General features: G+C 43.1%; 1 protein-coding gene across 1 annotated transcript in view; it reads right to left on the bottom strand.

The window, feature by feature from the left end:
* The window catches only part of pex14 (peroxisomal biogenesis factor 14), a 102,396-nt gene that overhangs the window by 12,742 nt on the left and 70,946 nt on the right, over window positions 1-18,708 (bottom strand). Inside the window, exons 5-6 of the mRNA XM_023991144.1 lie at window positions 16,981-17,066; window positions 8,948-9,050 (exon numbers count right to left, since the gene is read on the bottom strand). Of these exons, the coding sequence (XP_023846912.1) occupies window positions 8,948-9,050; window positions 16,981-17,066 (189 nt within the window). The remainder of the gene's footprint in view (window positions 1-8,947; window positions 9,051-16,980; window positions 17,067-18,708) is intronic.

Raw genomic sequence — 18,708 nt, 5'->3', positions numbered from 1 at the left:
TGTCTTGCAGGAAATCACACACAGAACGAGCAGTATGGCTGGTGGCATTGTCATGCTGGAGGGTCATGTCAGGATGAGCCTGCAGGAAGGGTACCACATGAGGGAGGAGGATGTCTTCCCTGTAACGCACAGTGTTGAGATTGCCTGCAATGACAACAAGCTCAGTCCGATGATGCTGTGACACACCGCCCCAGACCATGACAGACCCTCCAAATCGATCCCGCTCCAGAGTATAGGCCTCGGTGTAACGCTCATTCCTTCAAAGATAAACGCGAATCCGACCATCACCCCTAGTGAGACAAAACAGCGACTCACCAGTGAAGAGCACTTTTTGCCAGTCCTGTCTGGTCCAGCGAAGGTCGGTTTGTGCCCATAGGCGACGTTGTTGCCGGTGATGTCTGGTGAGGACCTGCCTAACAACAGGCCTACAAAGAAGCCCTCAGTCCAGCCAGTAAGCTGTTAGTGTCTTAATGACCGTTCCACAGGTGCATATTCATTAATTGTTTATGGTTCATTGAACAAGCATGGGAAACAGTGTTAAACCCTTTACAATGAAGATCTGTGAAGTTATTTGGATTTTACGAATTATCTTTGAAAGACAGGGTCTTTTTTGCTGAGTTTATACTGAACAGAAATATGAAAGCAACTTGCAAGAATTTCAAAGATGATATGTACTGTAACTCATTACAAAGGAAATCAGTCAAATTAAATAAATAAATTAAGCCCTAATCTATGGATTTCACAACTGGGCAGGGGCTCAGCCATGGGTGGGCCTAGGAGGGCATAGGTCCACCCAATTGGGAGCCAGGCCCACCCACTGGGGAACCAGGCCCAGCCAATGAGATTCTCGCCACAAAAGGGCTTTATTACAGACAGAAATACTCCGTTTCATCAGCTGTCCGGATGGCTGGATTTGGATGTCCTGTGCTGGCGTAGTTACACGTGGTCTGCGATTGTGAGGCCGGTTGGACGTACTGACAAATTCTCTAAAACGATGTTGGAGGCGGCTTATGGTAGAGAAATGAACATAATAATTCTCTGGCAACAGCTCGGTAGACATTCCTGCAGTCAGCATGCCAATTGTACACTCCCTCAAAACTGAAGACATCTGTGGCATTGTGTTGTGTGACAAAACCGCACATTTTAGAGTGGCATTTTATTGTCCCCAGCACAAGCTGCACCTGTGTAATGATCATGCTGTTTAATCAGCTTCTTGATATGCCACACCTGTCAGGTGGATGGATTATCTTGGCAAAGGAGAAATGCTCACTAACAAGGATGTAAACAAATGTATGCACAAAATTTGAGAGAAACAAGCTGTGCATATCAAACATGTCTGGGATCTTTTATTTCAGCTAATAAAGCTTTACATGTTGCGTATATATTTTAGTTCAGTATAGTTGGGATGATTAAAATGTTTCAGTCTGCTGCAGCACAGTTTAATAAATGTTATAAAGTGGATATAATTGCACTGTCGGGCATAGTTTCAGAAATTCACCTATACAGTATATTTCATTACATAGGTTATCAAATCAAACTTTATTTGTCACTTGCGCCGAATACTACAGGTGTAGACCTTACCGTGAAATGCTTACTTACAAGCCCTTAACCAAGTTCAAGAAAGAGAAAATGTTACCCCAAATAAACAAAAGTAAAGAATAATAAAAAGTAACACAAAATAACAATAACGAGGCTATATACAGGGGGTACCGGTACCGAGTCAATGTGCGGGGGTACAGGTTAGTCGAGGTAATTTGTTCATATAGGTAGGGGTAACGTGACTATGCATAGATAATAATCAGCAAGTAGCAGCAGTGTAAAAACAAATGGGGGGGGGGTGGGTCAATGTAAATAGTCCAGGTGGCCATTTGATTAATTGTTCAGCAGTCTTATGGCTTGGGAGTAGAGGCTGTTAAAGGAGCCTTTTGGTCCAAGCCTGTGCGCTCTGGTACCGCTTGCCGTGCGGCTGCAGAGAGAACAGTCTATGACTTAGGTGACCGGAGTTGTTGACCATTTTTTGGGCTTTCCTCTGACACCGCCTAGTATATAGGTCCTGGATGGCGGGAAGCTTGGCCCCAGTGATATACTGGGCCATACGCACTACCCTCTGTAGTGCCTTGCGGTCAGATGCAGAGCAGGTGCCATACCAGGCGGTGATGCAATCCGTCAGGATGCTCTCGATGGTGCAGCTGTAGAACTTTTTTGAGGATCTGGGGACCCATGATAAATATTTTCAGTCTCCTGAGGGGGAAAAGGTGTTGTCGTGCCCTCTTCAAGACTGTCTTGGTGTGTTTGGACCATGAAAGTTTGTTGGTGATGTGGACACCAAGGAACATGAAGCTCTCAACTGGCTCCACTACAGCCCCGTCGATGTTAATGGAGGCCTATTTGGCCCGCCTTTTCCTGTAGTCCATGACTTGCAGTCCTTTGTCTTGCTCACATTGATGGAGAGGTTGTTGTCCTGGCACCACTCTGTCAGGTCTCTGACCTCCTCCCTATAGGCTGTCCACGCAGTCGTGGGTGAAGAGGGAGTACAGGAGGGGACTAAGCACGCACCCCTGAGGGGGCCCAGTGTTGAGGATCAGCTTGGCAAACGTGTTGTTGCCTACCCTTACCACCTGGGGGAGGCCCATCAGGAAGTCCAGGATCCAGTTGCAGAGGGAGGTGTTTAGTCCCAGGGTCCTTAGCTTAGTGATGAGCTTTGTGGGCACTATGGTGTTGAACGCAAAGCTGTAGTCAATGAACAGCATTCTCACATAGGTGATAATTTTGTCTAGGTGGGAAAGGGCAGTGTGGAGTGTGATTGAGATATCGTCATCTGTGGATCTGTTGAGGTGGTATGCGAATTGGAGTGGGTATAGGGTATCCGGGATGATGCAGTTGATGTGAGCCATGATCAGCCTTTCAAAGACTTAATGGCGACCAACGTGAGTGCAACGGGGCGGTAATAATTTAGGCAGGTTACCTTCGTTTCCTTGGGCACAGGGACTACGGTGGTCTGCTTGAAACATGTAGGTATTACAGATTCGGTCAGGGAGAGGTTGAAAAGTCCTGGTAATCCGTCTGGCCCTGCGGCTTTGTAAATGTTGACCTATTTAAAGGTCTTGCTCAAATCAGCTACCAAGAGCGTTATCACACAGTCATCTGGGAACAGCTGGTGCTCTCATGCATGCTTCAGTGTTGCTTGCCTCAAAGCGAGCATAAAAYGGCATTTAGCTGGTCTAGTAGTCTCGCATCACTGGGAAGCTTGCGGCTAGGTTTCCCTTTGTAGTCTGTAATAGTTTTCAAACCCTGGCACATCCGACGTGAGTCAGAGCCGGTGTAGTAGGATTCAATCTTAATCCTGTTTTGACGCTTTGCATGTTTGATGGTTCTTCTAAGAGCGAAGCAGGATTTCTTATTAGCGTCCGGATTAGTGTCCCTCTCCTTGAAAGCAGCAGCTCTAGACTTTAGCTTGATGCGGATGTTGCCTGTAATTCATGGCTTCTGGTTGGGATATGTACATATGGTCACTGTGGGGACGACGTCGTCAATGCACTTATTGATGAAGCCGATGACTGAGGTGGTATACTCCTCAATGCCATTGGATGAATCACGGAACATATTCCCATCTGTGCTAGCAAAACAGACCTGTAGTGTAGCATCCGTGTCATCTGACACACACCCCCGCCCCTCGTCTTACCAGACGTATCTTCTCTGTCCTGCCGATGCATGGAAAATCCCACCAGCTCTATATTATCCGTGTTGTCATTCAGCCATGACTCGTGATCATTGTTAGATGATAGCAAACTATCTAGCTGCTTGGCATCACTCTGCAAGAAGAGTTTGTCATATTAACAATGTACCATTGCTGAAGGACTGGCATTTAGAAAATTAAAGGGATAATCCACTCAAAAACTATTGTTACTTATGTTAATACAATCCCAACTGCATGTCAGCAGCAAGGTTGTTATAGTGTGTTTTTCTATCAGTTTTTATTTCTATTAGTTTTAAGATTTTTATTTGAAATTCAGTTTAGTTTCAGTTTGTTTTCAGATGAACTAAATAAATAAAAGTGTAAGTTTTGTTTAAAAAATATATATTTTGTTTGTATATTGTAAGATAGCGCCGATGGATTTCCTTCGGAAACTGTGAGGTATTTTCTATTTTTAATGCATTATTTCTTACATTGTTAGCCGAGAAAACCTTAAGTGTTATTACATACAGCCGGGAAGAACTATTGGAAATCAGAGAGACAACTCTCTGAGAGCACAATGACCAGGAATACGACTTTCCCAAAGCGGATCCTTGTCTTCCCCTCCCAGGGCATTTGAACTGATTCCAGAGGCTGACCCAAAACAACGGCGTGGAAGAAGAAGGTACCGGAGCGGTCTTCTAGTGAGGCCTCGGATGTGTACACACCACCCAGCGCTTCCGAGTATATTACTCGCTAATGTCCCATCCCTAGTAAACAAAGTCAACGAAATTAGGGCAAGAGTTGCRTTCCAAAGAGATATCCGAGATTGTAACATACTCTGTTTCACAGAGACATGGCTAGCTGGGGACATGCTGTCAGAGTCCGTACAGCCAACAGGATTTTCAGTGCATCGTGCCGACAGGAACAAACATTTTTCCGGTAAGAAGAAGGGCGTGGGTGTATGTTTCATGATTAATGACTCATGGTGTAATTGTAACAACATACAAGAACTCAAGTCCTTTTGTTCACCTCACCTAGAAATCCTCACAATCAAATGGCGACCGTATTATCTCCCAAGAGAACTCTCCTCGGTTATCATCACAGCCGTGTATATCCCCCCGCAAGCGGATACCAAGACAGACATCAAGGAACTTCACTGGACTTTATGCAAACTGGAAACCATATATCCCGAGGCTGCATTTATTATAGTTGGGGATTTTAACTAAGCTAATTTGAGAACAAGGCTACCTAAATTCTATCAGCATATTGATTGCAGTACACGAGCGAGTAACACGCTCGAACATTGCTACTCTAACTTCCGCAATACATACAAGGCCCTCCCCTGCCCTCATTTGGCAAATCTGACCATGATTCCATCTTGTTGCGCCCCTCCTATAGGCAGAAACAAAAACAGGAATCGCCCGTGCTTAGCTCTATACAACGCTGGTCTGACCAATCTAATTCCACGCTTCAAGATTGCTTCATTTACCTGAACTTGGATATGTTCTGTACTCACTGTGACTATTAAAACCTTCCCTAACCAGAAACTGTGGCTTGATGGCAGCATTTGTGCAAAACTGAAAGCACGTACCACCGCATTTAATCATGGCAAGGCGACTGGAAAGATGGGCGAATACAAACAGTGTAGTTATTCCCTCTGTAAGGTAATCAAACAAGCAAAGTGTCAGTATAGAGACAAAGTGGAGTCGCAATTCAGCGGCTCAAACACGAGACATACACTAGTTTGGGGTCATTTAGAAATGTCCTTGTTTTTGAAAGAAAAGCTAATTTTTTGTCCATTAAAATAACATCAAATTGATCAGAAATACAGTGTAGACATTGTTAATGTTGTAAATTACTATTATAGCTGGAAAAGTCAGAATTTAAATGGAATATCTACATAGGCATACAGAGGCCCATTATCAGCAACCATCACTCCTGTGTTCCAATGGCATGTTGTGTTAGCTAATCCAAGTTTATCATTTTAAAAGGCTAATTGATCATTAGAAAACCCTTTTGCAATTATGTTAGCACAGCTGAAAACTGTTGTTCTGATTAAAGAAGCAATAAAACTGGCCTTCTTTAGACTAGTTGAGTATCTGGAGCATCAGCATTTGTGGGTTCGATTACAGGCTCAAAATGTCTAGAAACAAAGAACTTTCTTCTGAAACTCGTCAGTCTATTCTTGTTCTGAGAAATTAAGGCTTTTCCATGTGAGAAATTGCCAAGAAACTGAAGATCTCGTACAATGCTGTGTACTACTCCCTTCACAGAACAGCGCTAACTGGCTCTAACCAGAATAGAAAGAGGAGTGGGAGGCCCTGGTGCACAACTGAGCAAGAGGACAAGTACATTAGAGTGTCAAGTTTGAGAAACAGATGCCTCACAAGTCCCTCCTGTACTCCCTGTTCACCCACGACTGTGTGGCCAAGCACACCATCCAGTTTGCAGACGACAGTGGTAGGCTTGATTACCAACAACGACGAGACAGCCTACGGGGAGGAGGTGAGGGCCCTCGGAGTGTGATGTCAGGAAAATAACCTCTAGTGGTTTCGGTACAGCAAGTAACCTATGCTTGGGAAGCTAGGAGCCATTCATGTATAGTTTTTATGTTTTTGGGGATGTCACTTCTTGCCAAGGTGATGGGTCATATATTTTACATTGCGTTTAAAGGTAGACTCAGCGAGACAACGTAGATGCACCAAGTAAACAGTAGTAGTGTGGGTCAATTTCTGGGGGAAAAACAGGTGCTTTGAAGCGCGAGTGTGTGAGAGCAAAGTCTTGCATCGTGCCGATCTCAATAGGTGCATCTGAGAGGATCACTTTTGTCAAGTCGGCGACCACCACCTTTCACAGTGGGTTGCATTCTGGGGATTAATAATGTCCAAATTGCACCTACAGTGCATTCGGAAAGTATTTAGACTGCTTAACTTTTTAAGCTAGGCCCCTTAGTTCCAGTGAAGGGAAATCTTAACGCTACAGCTTACAACGACATTCTAGACGATTATGCACTTCCAACTTTGTGGCAACACTTTGGTGAAGGCCCTTTCCTGTTTCAGCATGACAATGCAGCATGACAAAGCGAAGTCCATACAGAAATGGTTTGTCAAGATCGGTGTGGAAGAACTTCACTGGCCTGAACCAAGCCCTGACCTCAACCCCATCGAACACCGTTGGGATGAATTGGAATGCCAACTGCGAGCTAAGCCTAATCACCCAACATCAGTGCCCGACCTCACTAATGCTCTTGTGGCTGAATGGAAACAAGTCCCCGTAGCAATGTTCCAACATCTAGTGGAAATCCTTCCCAGAAGAGTGGAGGCTGTTACAGCAGCAAAGGGGGGACCAACTCCATTTTAATGCCCATGATTTTGTAATGAGATGTTCGGCGAGCAGGTGTCCACATACTTTTGGTCATGTCGTGTACATGTGATATTTGAGGCCCTCTCTCACTAAGTGAGGTACACAAATCCCAGCTAGCACATAACATTCTGAGAACCATATGTTTCTTAGAGCTTGGTGCGAGTGTGGTTGTCCTATGGTTATTTTGTGCAGGATACCCAGCAAGCACATCATTTTGTGAGAACCATATATTTCATAGGTGGGAATTTCAGTACTTCAGCATAACCTTTCAACAGCTTTAAGAATTTTCAAGTACTTTGAAATGCATGGGAGTGTATTTGAGTCAGTGTTTTTGATTCTTTTCATATACTTTCCAAGTTTATTTTCAAATACATTAAAAGTAAGATAAAATATAAATCGGAATACTTTCTTTGAATGTATTTGGAAGTAATTGAGAAAWTTTAAATATTATTTGAACCCAGGTTTGAAACAATGGCAACACTGCCATGTTGATCTGAGCCTTGCTGTTGGAAAACCACATTAGTGTCTGACTTTTGGCTGTAGCAGATGCACACACCCCGACTTCACTCCTGGACTTCTGTCTACATTCGGATACTTTAACCTTACCAATAAAATGCGGCCAACATCTACGGTAATGCTTGTGGCAATGTCATCTTTAAATGATAAAGTCAATCTCAATGTGACCAGCCAGATTCAGAAGCTTGAGAACCCCATTGAAAACCCAATTTGACCCCCCCCCCAGAAAAAAAAAAATACATTACATAATTCATGATGTTTTTTATTGTAGTTAGTTTTGGAGTCAAAGTTAATAGTTTCAGTATAGTTTTAGTTTTTCAAACAGGTTTGTTAATTATTTTATTTCAGTTTACTTTTTTTAGGTGAATATGCAAGTAAAATAGTTGCACTGTAAAGCCCTGGTAAAGGGTTAATTGAATAGTCAACAAATGTGAACCCTACTTGAAATAAACCCACCCTTGAAATCTTGTTGTTGATTTGTGGTGAACATGCACGTGACAACTTGCATTTTTTCAACCCAAAAATTCATTGATGTTCAATGTCAGTATGTTGAAAATAAATGACATGAGGTTGATAGGTTGGTTCAACATACTTATGCCCTGTGTGGGTATAGCTTCTACTATGCTTTTGATTCATCAGTACCTCCTCTTCTCATGATTCAACCGAATACCTCTTACGGGACTATTTCACTAAGTGTGATCAACTCTTCTGTCTCAAACCAAGAGATCCATCTCGCTCAAATTAAAAGAGACGGGGAAAAAACAGCCCAGAGTTGAACAACGCTACGCTAATAAGACAAAAGTTGCTCTCTGAGGTGTCCCTCGTTCACGCTTCTTCCCACCATGTTTAATTACACTGACGCCGAGCGAGGGATGCATCTCTTTCTTCCCTCCCCCCCAACGTTCTCTCACTCTCACACTCAGTTTCTGACAGCCAGGTTGAGATTCCTCACCTGTCCTACATGGGAGACGCACCTGTCACTGCACACTTAATCACTAGGCCCTGCGCTGAGACCAGCCGCCAAGCATCACACTTCCCAGTGCAAAATTAAAATGAACTTTCTCACCACCGAGAGAGAGAAAGAGAGACAGAGGGCGAGACAGCGGTATAGAGAGAGAAAGAGGGTGGGTGGGAAGGAGGGAAGAAGGGTGGTAGGGAGTGACAAAAAAAAGTTGTCATTTCCCAACCCCTCATTAATATTCTGAGGTTAAGAGCTTTTCAGCGAAACGTAATTAATTGAGGCCGAGCCTGACAGTAAACAAGCAATTTCAAATTAAAGCAAAATGACAGCAGAGTCGTTTGTTAAAAACACGCGGCGGCGATTTTGGCGACAGATAAATGACGGAAAATGTTAAGGAGGGAGGGAGAAGTGATGAAGATATTAATCTTCACCTGTCTGTGTCAGCGTGCCACTCATCTCGGCGATGTTGCTCTCGATTCTCTGCAGATGCTTCTTGTCCTCTTTGCTGCCCATAATGAGGGGAAGGATGTATTTCTGCAATTAAAAACATGACATGCTATTACACTTCTTGCCAGGAAGGGAGAGAAAGGCTGTGTTCTAAATGGAACCCTATTCCCTATATAGCGCACTACTTTTGACCAGGGCCCGGGGGGTTCTAGACAAAAGTAGTGCACCATATAGGGAGCCATTCATTACACAGATTGAGAGGCAGGGGGGAGGCATGTTAAGCAGTTTCAACTCTGAATGGACAAAGTCAACGTCTTATGTTATCACAGTGTGGCCTAAACTGTCTAAAGGTCAATGTTGTAGATTCTAGGGCACCTGAAAAAAGGAACCAATAAACAAATTAACTGCAATTCAACTATTGGTGTGGAAAAGGATACTGAGGGGAGGAGGTAACATCTGACAATGTGACAGAAAATGCAGAAAATGCAAAACCTACAGTATACCCAGAATATGAATTTCTCACCACTGTTTTAATATCGAAAGACATGATTGAATTGAGCGATAGCATATGTACAGTACCAGTCAAACGTTTGGACACACCTACTCATTCCAGGGTTTTTCTTCATTTGTACTATTTTCTACATTGTAGAATAATTGTGAAGACATCAACACTATGAAATAACACATATAGAATCATGTAGTAACCATAAAAGTGTTAAACAAAAAGTGTGCAAAGCTGTCATTAAGGTAATCAAATCAAATCAAATTTTATTAGTCACATACACATGGTTAGCAGATGTTAATGCGAGTGTAGCGAAATGCTTGTGCTTCTAGTTCCGACAATGCAGTAAGTAGATTCAACTATATTATTTCTAACTCTAACAATTCTCATCAGACTACATCCTTTAACACACACACAGTGTTTATAAGGGAAGTAATTAGAATTATTGTACAATATATTAGTGATTATATTTGAAATGATGGGGTTTATACATTTGTAAGCGTGACATTGTGTGCAGTATGTCTATTTTGATCCATTTTTGGTATAGTATTTGTGATTACGTATATTTATCCGATAGAGATGAGTACTGTAGGGTATGTAAACATAAAAAGTGGCATAGTTTAAAGTGGCTAGTGGTACATGTATTACATAAAGATGGCAAGATGCAGTAAATGACTATAGGAGTAAGTATATATCATATGAGATGGGTAATGTAGGGTATGTAACATTTGTATTAAGTGGATTGTTTAAAGTGGCTAGTGGTACATTTTTACATAATTTCCCATCAATTCCATTTTTAAAGTGGCTGGAGTTGAGTCAGTATGTTGGCAGCGCCGCTAAATGTTAGTGGGGCTGTTTTAAACTGCTTGAGCTTTAGAGAAGCTGTTTTTAGTCTCTCGGTCCCTGCTTTGATGCACCTGTACTGACCTCGCCTTTCTGGATGATAGCGGGGTGAACAGGCAGTGGCTTGGGTGGTTGTTGTCCTATGATTCTTATGCCTTCCTGTGACATCGGGTGTGTAGGTGTCCTGGAGGGCAGGTAGTTTGCCCCTGGTGATGCGTTCTGCACGACCCACTACCTCTGGAGAGCCTTACGGTTGTTGGCGGAGCAGTTGCCGTACCAGGCGGTGATACAGCCGGACAGGATGCTCTCGATTGTGTCATCTGTAGAATTGTTGTTGGAGTGCTTTTGGTGACAAGCCGAATTTCTCAGCCTCCTGAGGTTGAAGAGGCGCTGCTGCGCCTTCTTCCACACGCTGTCTGTGTGGGTGGACCAATCCAGTTGTCCGTGATGTGTACACCGAGGAACTAAAACTTTCCACCTTCTCCACTACTGACCGTCGAGTGTGGATAGGGGGGTGCCCTCTGCTGTTTCCTGAAGTCCACAATCATCTCCTTTGTTTTGTTTGACGTTGAGTGTGAGGTTATTTCCTGACACCACACTCCGAGGGCCCTCACCTCCTCCCTGTAGCCGTCTCGTCGTTGTTGGTAACAAGCCTACCACTGTAGTGTGTCACCGCAAACTTGATGATTGAGTTGGAGCGTGCATGGCCACGCAGTCGTGGTGTGACAAGGGAGGTACAGGAGAGGGCTACGGAACGCACCCTTGGTGGGCCCCAGTGTTGAGGATCAGCGGGTGGAGATGTTGTTTACCTACCCTCACCACCTGGGGGCGGCCCGTCAGGAAGTCCAGGACCCAGTTGCACAGGGCGGGGTCGAGCCCACCAGGGTCTCGAGCTTGATGACGAGTTTGGAGGGTACTATGGTGTTAAATGCTGAGCTGTAATCGATGAACAGCATTCTCACATGGGTATTCCTCTTGTCCAGATGGTGTAGGGCAGTGTGCAGTGTGGTTGCGATTGCGTCGTCTGTGGACCTATTGGTCGGTAAGCAAATTGGAGGTGGCTAGGGGTCCGGTAGGGTGGAGGTGATATGGTCCTTGACTAGTCTCTCAAAGCACTTCATGATGACGGAAGTGATTGCTACGGGGCGGTAGTCGTTTAGCTCAGTTACCTTAGCTTTTCTTGGGAACAGGAACAATGGTGGCCCTCTTGAAGATGTGGGAACAGCAGACTGGATAAGGATGATTGAATATGTCCGTAACACACCAGGGTGGCTACTTTGAAGAATCTCAAATATAAAAAAAAAATTATTATTTTTTGGTTACTCACATGATTCTATATGTGTTATTTCATAGTTTTGATGTCTTCACTATTATTCTACAATGTAGAAAATAGTAAAAATAAAGAAAAACCGTGGAATGAGTAGGTGTGTCCAAACGTTTGACTGGTACTGTTTTTCATTGCTAGTTTAGACAAATCTTTGTGATCCAATGTGAATGTGGTGGCCAGATGAGACATGAGAAGGCTGACTGTGTCGATGACAATCATAGGTTGGCTTCATTATTAGACTACACAACGTTATAAAATGTTTCGCAACAGACAATGAAAAGCATTGAACAAGTCTAGCTAGTCCCTCCCTGTTTCAGTCTGTTTTATTTCATTTGGTGAATGAACACGACCCTAGAAACATGTGTGTAGTTGAACTCTGCACATGTTAATGGGCCTCTAGACCAGGGATACTCAAATACACCGAACAAAAATATATGCGCAACATGCAAAGTGTTGGTCTCATGAGACATGAGCCGAAATAAAATATCCCAGAACATTTCCATACGCACAAAAAGCTTATTTCTCTCGTTTTGTTCACAAATTTGTTTACATCCCTGTTAAGTCAGCATTTCTTCTTGACAAAATCCTCCATCCACCTGACAGGTGTGGCATATCAAGAAGCTGATTAAACAGCTTGGTCATTACACAGGTGCAATAAAAAGGATGCTCTAAAATGTGCAGTTTTGTAAGATAGCACAATGCCACAGATATCTCAAGTTTAGAGGGAGCGTGTAATTGGTATGCTGACTGCAGGAATGTCCACCAGAGCTGTTGCCAGAGAATTTCATGTTCATTTCTCTACCATAAGCCACCTCCAACGTTGTTTTKGAGAATTTGGCAGTATGTCAAAGCCTCACAACAGTATGTGTAACCATGCCAGCCCAGGACCTCCACATGTGGCTTCTTCACCTGCGGGATCGTCTGAGACCAGCCACCCGGACAGCTGATGAAACTGTGGGTTTGCACAACTGAAGAACTTCTGTACAAACTGTCTCAGGGAAGCTCATCTGCGTGCTCGTCGTCCTCACCACGGTCTTGACCTGACTGCAGTTTGGCATCGTAACCGACTTCTGTGGGCAAATACTCACCTTCGATGGCCAATGACATGCTGGAGAAGTATGCTCTTCACGGCTGAATCCCGGTTTCAACTGTACCGGGCAGACAGCGTGTATGGCGTCGTGTGGGSGAGCGGTTTGCTGATGTCAATGTTTTGAACAGAGTGCCCCATGGTAGCGTTATGGTACGGCAGGCATAAGCTACAGAAAAAGAACACCATTGCATTTTGTCCATGGCAATTTGAATACACAGAGATACCGTGATGAGATTCTGAGGCTCATTGTTGTGCCATTCATCCGCAGCCATCACCTCATGTTTCAGCATGATAATGCACAGCCCTATGTCGCAAGGATCCGTACACAATTCCTGGAAGCTGAAAACATCCTTTTTCTTTCATAGCCTCCATAACCAGACATGTCACCCACTGTGCATGTTTGGGATGCTCTGGATCAATGTGTACGACAGCGTGTTCCAGTTCCTGCTAATATCCAGCAACTTCGCACAGCCATTGAAGAGGGGTGTGACAACATTCCACAGGCCACAATCAACAGCCTGACAATCAACTCTATGTGAAGGAGATGTGTTGCGCTGCATGAGGCAAATGGTGGTCACACCAGATAAGATACGTTTTTTTAAATCCACGCCCATACTTATTTTTTAAAAAGGTATCTGTGACTAGATTAGGGCCTAATTTACCTATTTCAATAGACAGATTTTCCTTATATGAACTGAAATTTGGGGCGGCAGGTAGCCTAGTGGTTAGAGCGTTGGACTAGTAACCAGAAGTTGCCTACTTAAATAAAGGTAAAATATTTTTTTTTTGCATGTTGGGTGTATATTTTTGTTCAGTGTAGATTAGCAAGAGGGCCACATTTACAAAATCACAAGAGGTCGGGGGACAATTATTAAAAAATATATATAGTGAGCTCCAAAAGTATTGGGACAGTGACAAATGTTTTGTTGTTTTGGCTCTGGATTTGAAATGATACAAAGTGCAGACTGTCAACTTTAATTTGAGGGTATTTTCATCTATATTGGGTGAACTGTTTTTGTACATAAACCACCCCCCCCCCCCCCCCCTTTTTGGGGACCAAAAGCACTAGGGGGAAAAATCACTTATAAAATCAAATAAAATCACATTTTATTTGTCACATACACATGGTTAGCAGATGTTATTGCGAGTGTAGCAAAATGCTTGTATATGTGCACTAAAGTAGTCAAAAGAGTAGTATTTGGTCCCATATTCCTAGCATGCAATGATTACGTCAAGCTTGTGACTCTACAAACTTGTTGGATGCCTTTGCTGTTTGTTTTGGTTGTGTTTCAGATAATTTTGTGTCCAATAGAAAATAATGGTAAATAATGTATTGTCATTTTGTAATTACTTTTATTGTAAATAAGAATATAATATGTTTCTAAATACTTCTACAGTCATGTGGATGCTACCATGATTACGGATAGTCCAGAATTAATCGTAAATAATGGTGAGTGACAAAGTCACAGATGCACAAATATCACACCCCCAAGACATGCTAACCTCTCACCATTACAATAACAGGGGAGGTTAGCATGTTCTGGGGGGTATGATATTTGTGCGTCTAACTTTCTCTGCACTTTAACCTCACAGTCATTGTACAGAGCCAAAACAACACAAAATGTGTCACTGTCCCAATACTTTAGGGAGCCCACTGTAGGTTTTTACAAGTTTGACCAACATTCACATCATTTTTTTTTTTAAACCTTCACAAAGTTCATGTTAAGGTAAGTCCCACAGATGGCATTTCAGTAAATCCTTTCTCTTTGGAACGGAGCGAGCGGCCGTCAGGACCAGGTTGTCCCTGCAACACCTGAGGCTGGGTGACACCAGTCCTAGTAATAAACACTTTTAAGTTGAAAAATATTAAATTAGTGTCAACAGTGAGTAATTAATAAGTAGGCTACTGGGAGGGCTGCGTTTCCATGGCGCCTTTATAGTATAAATAAAGTATGGGCAGACGGAGCATATGGTGTGGCTAGCGCTCCGCTCCTGTGACATGACAGCAGGACGCAGCTCCGTTAGGGAATCCCAACTCCCATGCTACGAGCTGGTGGGTCTCTCGCTTGATAGAGAGTAGGAGAGACAGGTACAGGTAGGGTGTGAGGGTGCGAGACAGAAAGAGAGAGAGAAAGAAAGATAGTGAGAGAAATTTAAAAAGTAGAGCGAGTGAGCAGGACAGCGGGTAGGGAAAGGTAGGGTGTGAGGGCGAAGAAGAAAAAAAAATAACCGAAGAGCCCATACTGTATTATAATGCTGGGCCTCTCACTAGATAGAGAGCAGGAGGGACAGGTAGGGTGAGAGATAGACAGACAGAGACGGCCAGAGGACAGGTAGGGTGGGAGACAGACAGAGGACAGGTAGAGTGAGAAACAGAGCACAGGTAGGGTGAGAGACAAAGACTGCCAGAGGACAGGTAGGGTGAGAGACAGACGGCCAGAGGACGGGTAGTAGGGTGAGAGACAGAACTAGACAGAAGGAGAGTTAACAAGACACCAAACTATTTAATAAAACTGTAGATTATAATTTCATGTAGTGCTACAAGTGGTGACGTGCTATATGGATGCTACCTATATGGATGCTACCTATATGGATGCTACTGGACTAAGCTCAATGTAGAATAGTGATCATTACATCGTAATGGAACATATTGTAGCTTAAGGGAACTTGAGTGTAAAGTAGTCACTGGAAGGAATGTAGCAGAATATAGTCTTCAGATAGCATTACTGTACTTGTTAATTTCACCTCTATAATTAGAGAATATATTGAAATAGAATGAAACCCCAGTACTCTATTAAGGAAGGTTATTTTCAGATTTCCTTTGGTTCAGAGTAGTATATTTATTATGGCATATAGATCATGTAATGCTGGGGCTGGCTCCACAGACAACTCCATGGATGTGTCCCAAATAGCACTACATTTGACCAGAGCCGTATGTGCCCTGGTCATAAGTGGTGCACTACATGGATAATAGGGTGCCATTTGGAATGGAACCCATATACACAAACTCCTGCCATGGCACCCGCCATCCACAAGAAACAAGTCTCAGGCCCTACACCCCCAGAGTCATGACATCATGGGAGCGTTGTGATCCAGCAGCTACACACAAACTCTCATCCACCTATAAAAGAGAGTAATGGCTTCCACATGCCACTCACAGCAATACGAACAGCTACAGAGGGATTCATGTCAGTGAGGAACAAGGAGCCTCCCAGGCCCATGTTCAGGAGCTCTGGAGCGTGATAAAAAACCAAGGGCGATTATTTTTGGAGGGCGTAATATCAAAAGAGGGTCGTGTGCTGTGCTGGCAACTTTCTTTTTTTGCAATAAGGAAAAAAGGATTGAGAGCGAGAGAGAGACAGAAATAAATATAATTAAAAAGAGGGGTTCAAATGAGATCATGTGATTGGGCAAGCCAGACATGAGCTTTTAACAACCAGGCAAGACTGATGTACGGAGCGTTTGGCATTAGAATCTAACAAAGTTACAATTGACTGATGTACCAACAAACCCCACTAATATAAATGTAATATTGGGGCAAATTGCGTTGACAGAACTCACTGGACTGTGTAAAATAAATGGTTTGGACGAAATAGATCCTCTAGATCAGAGTCTTGAAATCCGAAATACTGCTAGCTCTTTTCTCCCTGGTAATTATTTGATGAAATTATTGATTAATATCACTGATTGGCCAAAGAAACCAGTGGAGCTGCAGACCTTGAGGCCCAGTCTAGATTATGGAATATGATATCAGCCACCTTTCAACCTTAAATCCTTTGATTTCAACAGGAATGTCAATAAATGCTTACTCAAGGAATAAGCTGGCAGAATGCAATCAAGGGCTGAATGACCACCCAATTAGGAGATAACAGAACAGGTGCTTAAAGTAGGTATGTTTAAAGGTACAGTCTGGGATCTGGGAATCTGTTCAACGGCCATCTCAATTCTTGATATTTACCCATTGATTACTGAAGATCATAATCTAAAATATAAGAACACAACAAAACGTAGCCAAACATTGTATATCTTCAAAAGATTGTTTAACTATACTTTTGATCTCATGGATTGTCAATCCTTGCATCCATAGCTCCATCAAAGAATTTGAGAATGGTTACATTTCTCCAGACCCAATTCTCAACTGTTTACCAAAACAAGTGGCAGGGCGTATGCTTTCCCCCCCCCCGAATCCCAGACAGTAGCTTTTACTTCCAGCCTACCAGAAGAGACATTTCTGGACCGAATTAAAATGGCGTACCTTGTAGAGGTGATGGAAGCCAAAGGCCATGCCCATCATGATGACAGTGAGGGCACCGTAGTCTCTCCATCTGTAGCCACGGGGACCTTAGGAGAGACAAAAACACAACATCAAATCACTGAGTAACGGTTACACCCTGTCATGGTGAGAAGACRATGTGGTTGTACTGAGGTAACAAACTCATGGTAGGTTGAATTCCGTATTTTAATAGTTGAAATCAAACCCAAAAGATCTTGAAAACAGAGATGGAAATCTGCAATGTTCCAATCAGAAATTGAATAAAACATTGCAATTAAATAAATTCTGCAAACAAACCAACCAAAAAACATTGAACTAGCTAAAAGTAATCTCTCAAGCCAAGACAATGGCATACAAAACACGTATGTTATATGTGTATGGGTTGAGAAATCAAATCACAGAGCAAAAAAACAAACATCTTAGATTGCGCTTCTATAAACATCTAGGAGAGGAAGAACCTYTAAGGGTTGAAAGGTGAGTGTGTCTGTGGGACTGGATCTAGACAGTGTGTGTCTCTGGAGGACAGAGTGAAAGTGTGTAATTGTTTGAGCTGTCATCTGGGTGGGCCTGCTGTTTCGCTGAGTGGAATTTCCCACATCACAGCAACATTCAACTGAAAATGTCCCTAAACTACAACCAGTAGAGCGTTGTTTCCCCTAGATGTTTTCCTAGGCGGGAAACAGAAATCTTAACATAAAGGGGATGAGGACAACCAGGCTAGTTCAACAAGTTTAGAGTGTGTGTGTGTGTGTGTGTGGTGAGGGTGCTGGGGGAGTCATGTACCTGTATCTATAGTACATCAAGATGAACCATTGACCTAACATTCAATTCCAAATTCTATKGCAAGACTATTACCCCCTAGGACATGACAGTAAATACCATATTTCACGTAGGTGTATCACCAGGGCCTGCGTTATGGGCAGGCCTTAGGGGACCTAGCTCGCCCTACCGTACCTCCTTGCCCATCCAAATAAAATATTGAAATATTGATKATTTATTTGACCAAGACGCGCCGACAGAAAGACACATCAATCTCAGTTAAAGCATCCGAGCGAACGAAACTGCGCCCCTCTGTCTCAGTATGTGTAGACCACGTATCTGATGCTGTCCGGACCAATAGAGTATGGCATGTAATACTATTTCTGTCCAGACAGCATAAGATACATGGGCTACATAAAGAGGGGCGCTGTTTCACTCGCTCGGATGCTTTCTCCGGTGATATTGGTTCAGCAGAGACGAAGAGGCAAAGCGAGAGGGCTCACTCTCGCCAAAATCTGTCCACTATAAGCCAATATAATATATATATATATATAAGCCAACCCAATGCATTTCTATAGGAATAATATGCAGACCTAAGCTCGTCGCCTGCATTCCCGCCTTTGGAACAAAGACTTCTGAGCGTATTTTCAATGTGTTTACACAGCGGGAAATGCAGAAGTATTTTCTTTTTTTCTATGATCAGCTTGTCAAAAAGCCCGATTGTCCATTCCATATTATCCATTTTACTTTGACCTGTCCTGTTTTTAGGATAGGCTGTTGTTTGTTAAAATGTAATCACWTTTTTTATTTGATTGGGTGCCATTTAGGTTYGGTAGTTGATCAGAGAAACTTGTATGGATATAAAAAGTTTGTCTCATTACATTGTCRCTCCAGCCTGTAAACTACAGAAAAGGACACATGCTCTTTCTACCATATGCTATATCTGCTACA

The sequence above is a fragment of the Salvelinus sp. IW2-2015 genome, linkage group LG7 (assembly GCF_002910315.2).
Source record: "Salvelinus sp. IW2-2015 linkage group LG7, ASM291031v2, whole genome shotgun sequence".
Taxonomy (NCBI): domain Eukaryota; kingdom Metazoa; phylum Chordata; class Actinopteri; order Salmoniformes; family Salmonidae; genus Salvelinus; species Salvelinus sp. IW2-2015.
This window is presented reverse-complemented; position numbering and strand designations above follow the sequence as displayed.